This window comes from Bombina bombina, chromosome 3, assembly GCF_027579735.1.
Source record: "Bombina bombina isolate aBomBom1 chromosome 3, aBomBom1.pri, whole genome shotgun sequence".
Classification (NCBI taxonomy): Eukaryota; Metazoa; Chordata; class Amphibia; order Anura; family Bombinatoridae; genus Bombina; species Bombina bombina.
The window spans coordinates 1,124,752,107-1,124,766,968 of NC_069501.1; the positions used below are offsets into that span (position 1 = coordinate 1,124,752,107).

A 14,862-nucleotide genomic window follows, 5' to 3' on the forward strand; every position below is an offset into this window, starting at 1 on the left:
GTCAGCGATCTACATCCCAGGCGTGGAGAACTGGGAGGCGGATTTTCTACGTCGCCAGACTTTTCATCCGGGGGAGTGGGAACTTCACACGGAGGTATTTGCTCAACTGATTCGTCGTTGGGGCAAACCGGATCTGGATCTCATGGCATCTCGCCAGAACGCCAAGCTTCCTTGTTACGGATCCAGGTCCAGGGACCCGGGAGCGGTGCTGGTAGATGCACTAGCAGCCCCTTGGGTTTTCAACATAGCTTATGTGTTTCCACCTTTTCCGTTGCTACCTCGACTGATTGCCAGGATCAAACAGGAGAGAGCATCGGTGATTCTGATAGCGCCTGCGTGGCCATGCAGGACCTGGTATGCAGACCTAGTGGACATGTCGTCCTGTCCACCATGGTCTCTACCCCTGAGGCAGGACCTTCTAATTCAGGGTCCTTTCAACCATCCAAATCTAATTTCTCTGAGGCTGACTGCTTGGAAATTGAACGCTTGATTCTATCAAAGCGTGGGTTTTCGGATTCGGTTATTGATACATTAATTCAGGCTCGGAAACCTGTTACCAGAAAAATTTACCATAAGATATGGCGTAAATATTTATATTGGTGTGAATCCAAGAGTTACTCATGGAGTAAGGTTAGGATTCCTAGGATATTGTCTTTTCTACAAGAGGGTTTAGAAAAGGGTTTATCCGCTAGTTCACTAAAGGGACAGATTTCTGCTCTGTCTATTCTTTTACACAAGCGTCTGGCAGAGAATACAGACGTCCAGGCTTTTTGTCAGGCTTTGGCTAGGATTAAGCCTGTGTTTAAAGCTGTTGCTCCTCCGTGGAGCTTAAACTTGGTTCTTAAAGTTCTTCAGGGTGTTCCGTTTGAACCCCTTCATTCCATTGATATTAAGCTTTTATCTTGGAAAGTTCTGTTTTTGATGGCTATTTCTTCGGCTCGAAGAGTCTCTGAGTTATCTGCCTTACATTGTGATTCTCCTTATCTGATCTTTCATTCAGACAAGGTAGTCCTGCGTACTAAACCTGGGTTTTTACCTAAGGTTGTTTCTAACAGGAATATCAATCAAGAGATTGTTGTTCCATCATTATGTCCTAATCCTTCAAAGAAGGAACGTCTTTTGCATAATCTAGACGTGGTCCGTGCCCTGAAGTTCTACTTACAGGCAACTAAAGATTTTCGGCAAACTTCTTCTCTGTTTGTCGTTTACTCGGGACAGAGGAGAGGTCAAAAGGCTTCGGCTACCTCTCTCTCTTTTTGGCTTCGTAGCATAATACGTTTAGCCTATGAGACTGCTGGACAGCAGCCTCCTGAAAGGATTACAGCTCATTCTACTAGAGCTGTGGCTTCCACCTGGGCCTTTAAGAATGAGGCCTCTGTTGAACAGATTTCCTGCCTTGTCCCTCCCATCATCCGTGTACTTTAGCTTTGGTATTGGTATCCCATAAGTAATGGATGACCCGTGGACTGAACACACTTAACAAGAGAAAACATAATTTATGCTTACCTGATAAATTAATTTCTCTTGTAGTGTGTTCAGTCCACGGCCCGCCCTGTCTTTTTGAGGCAGGTTCTAAATTTTAAATTATAACTCCAGTCACCACTGCACCCTATAGTTTCTCCTTTCTCGTCTTGTTTCGGTCGAATGACTGGATATGACATGTGAGGGGAGGAGCTATATAGCAGCTCTGCTTGGGTGATCTTCTTGCAACTTCCTGTTGGGAAGGAGAATATATCCCATAAGTAATGGATGACCCGTGGACTGAACACACTACAAGAGAAATAAATTTATCAGGTAAGCATAAATTATGTTTTTCCTATTCCTGATGCTATTTCTGACATGATTTCTAAGGAATGGAATAAGCCAGGTACTCCTTTTAATCCTTCTGCAAGAGTTGCAATAGAGTTTTGGGAAAAGATCCCCAACGTTGATGGGGCTATTTCTACTCTTGCTAAACGAACCACTATTCCTATGGAAGATAGTACTTCCTTTAAAAAACCTTTAGATAGGAAGCATGAATCTTATCTAAGGAAAGCCTATTTATATTCAGGTCATCTTCTTAGGCCTGCAATTACTTTGGCTGATGTTGCAGCTGCTTAAACTTTTTGGTTGGAGAATTTAGCGCAACAAGAATTGGATTCTGACATATCTAGCATTGTTCGCAACATGCTAATCATTTTATTTGTGATGTTAGATCCATGTCTAGCTATTTTAGCTAGAAGAGCTTTGTGGCTTAAATCTTGGAATGCTGATATGACATCTAATTCTAGAATGCTATCTCTTTCTTTCCAAGGTAATAATTTATTTGGTTCTCAGTTGGATTCTATTATTTCAACTGTTACTAGGGGGAAAGAAGTTTTTTTGCCTCAGGATAAAAAACCTAAGGGTAAATCTAAGGCTTCTAATCGTTTTCGTTCCTGTCGTCAAAATAAGGAACAAAAACCTAATCCTTCCCCGAAGGAATCTGTTTCCAATTGGAAGCCTTACTCAAATTGGAATAAATCCAAGCCTTTCAAGAAACCAGCCCCTAAGTCCGCATGAAGGTGCAGCCCTCATTCCAGCACAGCTGGTAGGGGGCAGATTAAGGTTTTTCAAGGATGTTTGGATACATTCTGTCCAAAATCAATGGATTCAGAGCATTGTCTCTCAGGGGTACCGAATTGGATTCAGAGTAAGACCTCCTGTGAGGAGATTTTTTCTCTCACGCATCCCAGTGAATCCAGTAAAAGCTCAGGCTTTCCTGAAGTGTGTTTCAGATCTGGAGTTTTCAGGGGTAGTCATGCCGGTTCCTTTTCAGGAACAAGGCCTGGGGTTTTATTCAAATCTATTCATTGTCCCAAAGAAAGAAAATTCATTCAGACCAGTCCTGGATCTGAAAATTTTGAATCGTTATGTAAGAGTACCAACTTTCAAGATGGTGACTATAAGGACTATTCTGCCTTTTGTTCAGCAAGGACATTATATGTCTACAATAGACTTGCAGGATGCTTACCTTCATATTCCGATTCATCCAGAACCTTATCAGTTCCTGAGATTCTCTTTTCTAGACAAGCATTACCAATTTGTTGCTCTTTGATTTGGCCTAGCAACAGCTCCAAGAATCTTTTCAAATGTTCTGGGTGCCCTACTCTCTGTAATCAGAGAATAGGGTATTGCTGTGTTTCCTTATTTGGACGATATCTTGGTACTAGCTCAGTCTTTACGTTCTGCAGAATCTCACACAAATTAACTTGTGTTGTTTCTTCAAAAAAATGGTTGGAGGATCAATTTACCAAAATGTTTTTTGATTCCTCAGAAAAGGGTCAACTTTTTAGGTTTCTAGATAGATTTAGTGTCCATGACTCTGTCTGCAAGAGACGTTTGAAATTGGTTGCAGCATGTCGGCACCTTCAGTGGCTATGTGTATGGAAGTTTTAGGCCTCATGACTGCAGCATCGGACGCAATTCCTTTTGCTCGTTTTCACATGAGACCTCTCCAGCTTTGCATGCTGAATCAATGGTGCCAGGATTATACAAAGATATCACAATTAATATCCTTAAATCCCAATGTTCGACACTCTGACGTGGTGGTTAAATCACCAGTGTTTAGTTCAAGGGACCTCTTTTGTTCAGCCAACCTGGACTGTGATCACAACAGATGCGAGTCTTTCAGGTTGGGGAGCTGTCTGGGAATCTCTGACAGCACAAGGGGTTTGGAAATCTCAAGAGGCGAGATTACCAATCAATATTTTAGAACTCTTCAGTTTTGGCCTGTTGAAGAGAGAACCGTTCATTTGTTTTCAGACAGACAATATCACAACGGTGGCATATGTCAATCATCAGGATGGGACTCATAGTTCCCTAGCTATGAAAGAAGTATCTCGGATACTTGTTTGGGCAGAATCCAGCTTTTGTCTAATTTCTGTGGTTCATATCCCAGGTGTAGACAATTGGGATGTGGATTATCTCAGCCGTCAGACTTAACATCCTGGGAAGTGGTCTCTCCATCCGGATGTGTTTTCTCAGATTGTTCAGATATGGGGTCTTCCAGAAATAGATCTGATGGCCTCTCATCTAAACAAGAAACCTCCCAGATACCTGTCCAGGGATTCTCAGGCGGAAGCAGTGGATGCGCTGACACTTCCTTGGTGTTATCAACCTGCTAATATCTTCCCGCCTCTAGTTCTTCCGAGAGTGATCTCCAAGATCATCATGGAACAATCTTTTGTGTTGCTGGTGGCTCCAGCATGGCCCCACAGGTTTTGGTATGCGGATCTTGTTTGGATGTCCAGTTGCCAACCTTGGCCACTTCCGTTAAGGCAGGACCTACTGTTTCAAGGTCCGTTTTTCCAGCAGGATCTCAAATCATTAAATTTGAAGGTATGGAAATTGAACGCTTAGTATTAAGTCATAGGTGTTTCTCTGACTCAGTAATTAATACTATGTTACAAGCTCGTTAATCTGTCTCTAGGAAGATTTATTATCGAGTTTGGAAGATTTAAATTTCATGGTGTTCTTCTCATAAATTCTCTTGGCATTCTTTTAGAATTCCTAGAATTTATTTTTTTATTTTTTAACCAGCTTTATTAGACAAGATTTCACAAATTACATAAATGTAAGTGTTCATTTGGTTACAAAAAACAATAGTCCAATCTCGAATGAGATGGCTGAAAGAAAACGATCACCAACAAATAACCATGTTAGAGGAAGTAATTATCTGATATGATCATCTTACGTATAGATCTATGTAAGCTTGAGATTTTAACTTTTTTTTTATTTCACCTTGTCTTCAAACATTTATACTAAATGTAACTTCAAAACAAATGATTTAGAAGACCTACATGCACCGGAGGGTTGTTTGTTAGCAGGGGGAGGATTAGATGGAAGAATTCGAAAGAGAGAAAAAGATGAAGAGAGAGGAGAGGGGGAGAGAAAAAAAAAAAAAGGAATTTTTTAATACACATCACACAGAGTGCACGCAAAGTCTAAGAGTGGCTGTTTTCAGTATCAGAGGGACTTAGAGGATCAGCATTCCAAACTGCCATCATCATTTCGTATGTAGCCAATTGGTTGCTTTTAAGGTAGTGTAATCTTTCCAAAACCAACAGCTCTTCCACTCGTAAAATGTTGGTGGATCTTTAGCTTTCCATTTTTTAGGGATAAGCCTTTTTGCGCCTGTAAGCATAATCAGAAGAAGGGCTCGAATGTGGTCCGGTTTTGTGGTAGGGAGATGTACAAATAAGATTGTTTCAGGTCTATTTGGAATTTGTAAGTTCAGTCTGTTCGATATGTTCGTTATGACTGCCGTCCAATAACTAGTCAGCTTCGGGCATGTCCACCAGGTGTGCAGAAGTGTGCCTACCTCCCCACAGCCCCTCCAACACTTAGCGCTAGCTGAAAGAAAAAGCATGTGCAGTCTTGCTGGTGTGTAATACCACCTGGTCAATAATTTGAGTTGAATTTCCTGTACTCTAGCAGAGACAGAGGAGCGTCTCATTAATTTGAATGACCTAAGCCATTCCTCGTCATCTATTGTATGGTGAAGGTCCCTGCTCCAAGCCCTAGTGTATGAGGGTAATGATACATCCGGAGGAATAAGAAGCAGCCTATATAGCTTTGATATTAGTTTTTTTTGGGGGAAGGTTACTTGTACACAGGAGTTCAAATGGTGTGAGATCCCTACTAAAGTTATTTCTGTGATTGTGATGTGACAAAAAGTGTGCCAACTGATGATATCATAACCAAGAGGAGAAAAGTTCCCCATGATGTTCCGACATACTTTGTTGCGTGCGTAATTTGCCACCCTCCAAAGCAAAGTGTAAGATACCTATTCTCAGGCTATATGGCGCGCATAAGCGCTTAATGCATGATAAGGCAAGTCGTGGTTCTCAATAGAATTCCTAGAATTTTACAGTTTCTCTAGGATGGTTTGAATAGGGGTTTGTCTGCAAGTTCCTTGACGGGACAAATCTCTGCTCTTTCAGTTTTATTTCACAGAAAGATTGTTAAACTTCTTATATTCACTGTTTTGTACAGGCTTTAGTACGTATTAAGCCCGTCATTAAATCAATCTCTCCTCCTTGGAGTATTAATTTGGTTTTGAAGGCGTTACAGGCTCCTCCGTTTGAGCCTATGCACTCTTTGGACATTAAACTACTTTCTTGGAAAGTGTTGTTCCTTTTTGCCATCTCTTCTGCTAGAAGAGTGTCTGAGCTATCTGCTCTTCCTTGTGAATCTCCTTTTCTGATTTTTCATCAGGATAAGGCGGTTTTGCGGACTACATTTAAATTTTTACCTAAGGTGGTGAATTCTAACAACATTAGTAGAGAAATTGTCGTCCCTTCCTTGTGTCCTAATCCTAAGAATCCTTTGGAAAGATCCTTACATTCTTTGGATGTGGTAAGAGCTTTGAAATAGTATGTTGAAGCTACTAAAGATTTCAGGAAGACTTCTAGTCTATTTTATATTTTCTGGTCCTAGGAAAGGTCAGAATGCCTCTGCTATTTCCTTGGCTTCTTATTTAAAGCTTTTGATTCATCAAGCTTAATTGGAGTCGGGTCAGACCCCGCCTCAGAGAATTACAGCTCATTCTACTAGATCAGTCTCCACTTCGTGGGCTTTTAAAAATGAAGCTTCAGTTGATCAGATTTGCAAAACAGCGACTTGGTCCTCTTTGCATACATTTACTAAATTCTACCGTTTTGATGTATTTGCTTCTTCTGAAGCTGTTTTTGGTAGAAAAGTTCTCAGTTTGATTCTTCTGCTGATGTTTTATGTTTTTCTTTTTTTTCATGAGAATAACTTATGTTTTGGGTTGTGGATTTATTTTTCAGCCTATGGCTGTTTCTTTTTATTCCTCCCTCTCTAGTGACTCTTGAGTGGAGTTCCACATCTTGGGTATTTGATATCCCATACTTCACTAGCTCATGGACTCTTGCCAGTTACATGAAAGAAAACATAATGTATGTAAGAACTTACCTGATAAATTCATTTTTTTCATATTGGCAAAAGTCCATGAGGCCCACCTTTTTTATGGTGGTTATGATTTTTTTGTATAAAGCACAAATATTCCAAATTTCTTTGATGCTTTTTACTCTTTTCTTTATCATCCCACTACTTGGCTATTCGTTAAACTGAATTGTGGGTGTGGTGAGGGGTGTATTTATAGGCATTTTGAGGTTTCGGAAACTTTGCCCCTCCCGGTAGGATTGTATATCCCATACGTCACTAGCTCATGTACTCTTGCCAATATGAAAGAAATGAATTTATCAGGTAAGTTCTTACTTAAATTATGTTTTTTTGTTTTTAATTATTTTTTTGGGGGGACTTTTTAACATAAAATAAATTTGCTGTGTTTATAGTTGAACTATTTATTTTGTGACAGTTTGACTTTAGTATTTCATGTTTTAAAGTTCAGATACATTCTTTATTTCTATTTTCTTTTACAGTGGTCCAAACAGAGGACATTATATTGCAATTGTAAAAAGCCACGACTTTTGGTTGTTGTTTGATGATGATATTGTAGAGGTGAGTTATAATTAGTTTCCATCAAGCTTTGGTTATGCTGACAGAATTATATGTTTTTATAAACTTCTGCTTTGTTTTATGTATTCTATTTTTTTTGCCCCTTAATTTAATTTTTTTATATGAAATCCCCATTTTACTTTACAATTGGTGTTCTGTCAAAATGTGTTTCCTCCATATGCGCATGTGCACAATTACATAATCACACTCCACATGTTTCAAACGAATGTGTGGAATGTGAATACGTAATTGCAAGCATGTGCACATCGTTGGGTAGCAAATCTTGACGGTTAAAAATTTTTTACTCCTGCATTCCTCATGAGTATGGTGCATTAGTACTCAAGCTCATGCGCAGTACTGTGGTAGGAAATTTCGACGAACACATTAATCTGATGATCCAAACATAACCTGCATTGTTTTAACTTATATAGTTATAAACTGTACTTGGACTGGTGATAATGGCTCTAAATGTGTTGTTTCTGACATTGCTTAGCATACGGTCTTAAAGGGTCAGTAAATAACTTGTAATGACAATATTGTTTTGCAGTTTCAATAAATTGGTATAAATTCATGAGTAATCGTGTGGGAATTCTCTTCCTGACCATAAGTAGGAGGCAAGACACCTCAACACTTCAGAATTTTAAATCCCTCCCTCTTCCTCTGATACTCTGTCATTTTCTGGAATATTCTGGAACTCTGCAATCTTCAGAGCTCTTCTGAGTTGGCCCAACCTCAGATAGGAATCTTTTCTGAGATTCCAGTCAGACAATGACAATCATTAGGGTGGAACTCACCGTTCCTTAGCAATGACGCTTGGGTCTGCCAGAGATAAATCTCATGGCCGCTCAAATGAAACAAAAACTGTCTCAGTATTGTGCCAGTTCTTGGGACCCTTGGGCGAGTCTGATAGATGTCCTAGTCGTTCCCTGGTCATTTAACCTGAGCTTCACTCAGCATTAGACCTGGAATCTATGGGGGTAATAGTCCCAGTTCCAAGGTTGGAACAAATCCAGGGGTTTTATTCAAACCTCTTTAATATTCCCAAAATGGAGGGAATTTACAGGCCAGTTCTAAGTTCAGACTTAAAACTAGTTTCTCAGGGTTTGCACTTTCAAGACAGAGATAAAATGAGGACTATTCTTCCTCTTGTTCAGCAAGGTCAGTTTATGTCCACAATAGATTTGAAGGATTCTTATCTTAATATCCCTATTCACAGGGATCATGAGTTTGTAAGATTTGCATTCCTGGACAAGCACTTAGTTGCTCTTCCGTTTAGTCTAGATACTGCCCCCGGAATTTTACAAAAGTTCTGGAAACACTCTTATCTGTAATAAGGGCTTATGGTATTTTGGTGGTTCCTTACTTGGACAATAACTTGGTACAGGCTCCATCGTTACATTTAGCAGTACCTCATACCAAGAGACTCTTGTTTTTAATTCAAAGTCATGGTTGGAGAATCAATTTTCCAGAGCTTTCTCTTTCTCCTCAGTACAGGGTAACTTTCATAGGTGTAATAATAGATTTAATAGGCTGAAGTTACTCTCAGCTTTATTGTTCAAATTTTCAGTCAGTTCCCTTTCCCTCTTTAGCTCTTTGCATGTAGGGGTTAGGTCTGATAGAGGCATCAGATGCTTTTCCTTTTGCTTGATTTCACTTGACACCTCTCCAACTTTGTATGATGCATCAGTAGTGCAGTGATTATACTTGGCTTTCTCTGTGAATCCTTCTAGATTTCAGAGCAAGACCATCCCTTAACTGCTGGATAAATCATCAGTTCATTGTTCTAGGGGGCATCCTTTGTCGAAATAAGACTGTGTTCACAACTGACGCAAGTCTTTCTTTCTTTCTCATGAGTAGAGTCCATGGCTGTCTAACATGTGGGATATACTTCCTGCCAGCAGGTGGAGGTCAAGAACCCTCACGAGCTTTCAATGCCTCCCAACTCTAGTCCTCTCTACAGAGGCCTCCAAGGTGAGAGGGTGAGTTAAGAGATCTGTTATCAAGATTTTTTTTATATATATATATTTATATATATATATATATATATATATATTTATATTTTTGGGGCTGATACCTGACATGAGATCCTATCGCTCTTTCAGTTTTTCCTAGATGATTGAAAATGGATACTGTAACGGGTTGAGAATTGCTACTTTTATGGCAATGTCAGTACCCTCATGCGTAAATCTCTCTCTCTATAACTACCCTTTGCCGTCGCGTGCACCATGTCCCTCAGCTTCCACCAAAGGGATTACAGGTATATCCGATCATATCCTCTGCAGTATTTATACTTGCACTGGATTGGCTCTCTAATGCATCAGCGTTTCTGTGAGGCAGAAAGGCCTCAGCAAGCTGGTAAGATCAGTGAAGGGGTTCTGCATTCAAGTTAAGTGACTTTTTTTAGCCTTTTTACTATTACTGGTATCCTATTTCACAGATATCATATAGTCTGGGGGCTTCCATCCCTTACACTTGGTACTTTACCTATGTGCTTAACACAAAAATAAAATTGGGCTCTAAAATTTCCATTATCATTCTCTACACTCCCTTAGCAGCTCTATTATATTTTTTTACCTCACAAATGTATTTCTTCTGTTAAGTGTGATCAGTCCACGGGTCATCATTACTTCTGGGATATTACTCCTCCCCAACAGGAAGTGCAAGAGGATTCACCCAGCAGAGCTGCATATAGCTCCTCCCCTCTACGTCACTCCCAGTCATTCTCTTGCACCCAACGACTAGATAGGATGTGTGAGAGGACTATGGTGATTATACTTAGTTTTATATCTTCAATCAAAAGTTTGTTATTTTAAAATAGCACCGGAGTGTGTTATTATCTTTCTGGCAGAGTTTGAAGAAGAATCTACCAGAGTTTTCTCCAACATAGGTGTGTCCGGTCCACGGCGTCATCCTTACTTGTGGGATATTCTCTTCCCCAACAGGAAATGGCAAAGAGCCCAGCAAAGCTGGTCACATGATCCCTCCTAGGCTCCGCCTACCCCAGTCATTCTCTTTGCCGTTGTACAGGCAACATCTCCACGGAGATGGCTTAGAGTTTTTTAGTGTTTAACTGTAGTTTTTCATTATTCAATCAAGAGTTTGTTATTTTCAAATAGTGCTGGTACGTACTATTTACTCAGAAACAGAAAAGAGATGAAGAATTCTGTTTGTATGAGGAAAATGATTTTAGCAACCGTAACTAAAATCCATGGCTGTTCCACACAGGACTGTTGAGAGCAATTAACTTCAGTTGGAGGAACAGTTTGCAGTCTCTTGCTGCTTGAGGTATGACACATTCTAACAAGACGATGTAATGCTGGAAGCTGTCATTTTCCCTATGGGATCCGGTAAGCCATGTTTATTACGATTGTAAATAAGGGCTTCACAAGGGCTTATTTAAACTGTAGACTTTTTTTGGGCTAAATCGATTGATAACACTTATTTAGCCTTGAGGAATCATTTATTCTGGGTATTTTGATTTAATAATATCGGCAGGCACTGTTTTAGACACCTTATTCTTTAGGGGCTTTCCCAAAGCATAGGCAGAGTCTCATTTTCGCGCCGGTGTTGCGCACTTGTTTTTGAGAGGCATGGCATGCAGTCGCATGTGAGAGGAGCTCTGATACTTATAAAAGACTTCTGAAGGCGTCATTTGGTATCGTATTCCCCTTTGGGTTTGGTTGGGTCTCAGCAAAGCAGATACCAGGGACTGTAAAGGGGTTTAAAGCTTAAAACGGCTCCGGTTCCGTTATTTTTAGGGTTAAAGCTTCCAAAATTGGTGTGCAATATTTTCAAGGCTTTAAGACGCTGTGGTGAAATTTTGGTGAATTTTGAACAATTCCTTCATGTTTTTTCGCAATTGCAGTAATAAAGTGTGTTCAGTTTAAAATTTAAAGTGACAGTAACGGTTTTATTTTAAAACGTTTTTTGTACTTTCTGATCAAGTTTATGCCTGTTTAACATGTCTGAACTACCAGATAGACTGTGTTCTGAATGTGGGGAAGCCAGAATTCCTATTCATTTAAATAAATGTGATTTATGTGATAATGACAATGATGCCCAAGATGATTCCTCAAGTGAGGGGAGTAAGCATGGTACTGCATCATTCCCTCCTTCGTCTACACGAGTCTTGCCCACTCAGGAGGCCCCTAGTACATCTAGCGCGCCAATGCTCCTTACTATGCAACAATTAACGGCTGTAATGGATAATTCTGTCAAAAACATTTTAGCCAAAATGAACCCTTGTCAGCGTAAGCGTGGCTGCTCTGTTTTAGTTACTGAAGAGCATGACGACGCTGATATTAATATCTCTGAAGGGCCCCTAACCCAATCTGAGGGGGCCAGGGAGGTTTTGTCTGAGGGAGAAATTACTGATTTAGGGAACATTTCTCAGCAGGCTGAATCTGATGTGATTACATTTAAATTTAAATTGGAACATCTCCGCATTTTGCTTAAGGAGGTATTATCCACTCTGGATGATTGTGAAAATTTAGTCATCCCAGAGAAACTATGTAAAATGGACAAGTTCCTAGAGGTGCCGGGGCTCCCAGAAGCTTTTCCTATACCCAAGCGGGTGGCGGACATTGTTAATAAAGAATGGGAAAGGCCCGGTATTCCTTTCGTCCCTCCCCCCATATTTAAAAAATTGTTTCCTATGGTCGACCCCAGAAAGGACTTATGGCAGTCAGTCCCCAAGGTCGAGGGAGCGGTTTCTACTTTAAACAAACGCACCACTATTCCCATAGAGGATAGTTGTGCTTTCAAAGATCCTATGGATAAAAAATTAGAAGGTTTGCTTAAAAAGATGTTTGTTCAGCAGGGTTACCTTCTACAACCCATTTCATGCATTGTCCCTGTCACTACAGCCGCATATTTCTGGTTTGATGAACTGCTTAAGGTGCTCGATAGTGACTCTCCTCCTTATGAGGAGATTATGGACAGAATCAATGCTCTCAAATTGGCTAATTCTTTCACTCTAGACGCCTCTTTGCAATTGGCTAAGTTAGCGGCTAAGAACTCTGGGTTTGCTATTGTGGCGCGCAGAGCGCTTTGGTTGAAATCTTGGTCGGCTGATGCGTCTTCCAAGAACAAGCTACTAAACATTCCTTTCAAGGGGAAAACGCTGTTTGGTCCTGACTTGAAAGAGATTATCTCTGATATCACTGGGGGTAAGGGCCACGCCCTTCCTCAGGATCGGCCCTTCAAGGCAAAAAATAGACCTAATTTTCGTCCCTTTCGTAAAAACGGACCAGCCCAAGGTGCTACGTCCTCTAAGCAAGAGGGTAATACTTCTCAGGCCAAGCCAGCTTGGAGACCAATGCAAGGCTGGAACAAGGGAAAGCAGGCCAAGAAACCTGCCACTGCTACCAAGACAGCATGAAATATTGGCCCCCGATCCGGGACCGGATCTGGTGGGGGGCAGACTCTCTCTCTTCGCTCAGGCTTGGGCAAGAGATGTTCTGGATCCTTGGGCGCTAGAAATAGTCTCCCAGGGTTATCTTCTGGAATTCAAGGGACTTCCCCCAAGGGGGAGGTTCCACAAGTCGCAGTTGTCTTCAGACCACATAAAAAGACAGGCGTTCTTACATTGTGTAGAAGACCTGTTAAAAATGGGAGTGATTCATCCTGTTCCATTAAGAGAACAAGGGATGGGGTTCTACTCCAATCTGTTCATAGTTCCCAAAAAAGAGGGAACGTTCAGACCAATCCTAGATCTCAAGATCTTAAACAAATTTCTCAAGGTCCCATCGTTCAAGATGGAAACCATTCGAACTATCCTTCCTTCCATCCAGGAAGGTCAATTTATGACCACGGTGGATTTAAAGGATGCGTATCTACATATTCCTATCCACAAGGAACATCATCGGTTCCTAAGGTTTGCATTCCTGGACAAACATTACCAGTTCGTGGCGCTTCCTTTCGGATTAGCCACTGCTCCAAGGATTTTCACAAAGGTACTAGGGTCCCTTCTAGCGGTGCTAAGACCAAGGGGCATTGCAGTAGTACCTTACCTGGACGACATTCTGATTCAAGCGTCGTCCCTTCCTCAAGCAAAGGCTCACACGGACATTGTCCTGGCCTTTCTCAGATCTCACGGCTGGAAAGTGAACGTGGAAAAGAGTTCTCTATCCCCGTCTACAAGGGTTCCCTTCTTGGGAACAATTATAGACTCCTTAGAAATGAGGATCTTTCTAACAGAGGCCAGAAAAACAAAGCTTCTGGACTCTTGTCGGATACTTCATTCCGTTCCTCTTCCTTCCATAGCTCAGTGCATGGAAGTGATCGGGTTGATGGTGGCGGCGATGGACATAGTTCCTTTTGCGCGCATTCATCTAAGACCATTACAACTGTGCATGCTCAGTCAGTGGAATGGGGACTATACAGACTTGTCTCCGAAGATACAAGTAAATCAGAGGACCAGAGACTCACTCCGTTGGTGGCTGTCCCTGGACAATCTGTCTCAAGGGATGATGTTCCACAGACCAGAGTGGGTCATTGTCACGACCGACGCCAGTCTGATAGGCTGGGGCGCGGTCTGGGGATCCCTGAAAGCTCAGGGTCTTTGGTCTCGGGAAGAATCTCTTCTACCGATAAATATTCTGGAACTGAGAGCGATATTCAATGCGCTCCAGGCCTGGCCCCAGCTTGCGAGGACCAGGTTCATACGGTTTCAATCAGACAACATGACGACTGTTGCGTACATCAACCATCAGGGGGGAACAAGGAGTTCCCTAGCGATGGAAGAAGTAACCAAAATTATTCTTTGGGCGGAGTCTCACTCCTGCCACCTGTCTGCTATCCACATCCCAGGAGTGGAAAATTGGGAAGCGGATTTTCTGAGTCGTCAGACATTGCATCCGGGGGAGTGGGAACTCCATCCGGAAATCTTTGCCCAAGTCACTCACCTGTGGGGCATTCCAGACATGGATCTGATGGCCTCTCGTCAGAACTTCAAAGTTCCTTGCTACGGGGCCAGATCCAGGGATCCCAAGGCGGCTCTAGTGGATGCACTAGTAGCACCTTGGACCTTCAAACTAGCTTATGTGTTCCCGCCATTTCCTCTCATCCCCAGGCTGATAGCCAGGATCAAGCAGGAGAGGGCGTCGGTGATCTTGATAGCTCCTGCGTGGCCACGCAGGACTTGGTATGCAGATCTGGTGAATATGTCATCGGCTCCACCTTGGAAGCTACCTTTGAGACGAGACCTTCTTGTTCAGGGTCCGTTCGAACATCCGAATCTGGTTTCACTCCAGCTGACTGCTTGGAGATTGAACGCTTGATTTTATCGAAGCGAGGATTCTCAGATTCTGTGATCGATACTCTTGTTCAGGCCAGAAAGCCTGTGACTAGAAAGATTTA

General features: G+C 41.6%; 1 protein-coding gene across 1 annotated transcript in view; it reads left to right on the top strand.

The window, feature by feature from the left end:
- The window catches only part of USP12 (ubiquitin specific peptidase 12), a 353,283-nt gene that overhangs the window by 298,295 nt on the left and 40,126 nt on the right, over positions 1 to 14,862 (top strand). The window contains exon 5 of the mRNA XM_053705571.1: positions 7,428 to 7,506. Within this exon, the coding sequence (XP_053561546.1) occupies positions 7,428 to 7,506 (79 nt within the window). The remainder of the gene's footprint in view (positions 1 to 7,427; positions 7,507 to 14,862) is intronic.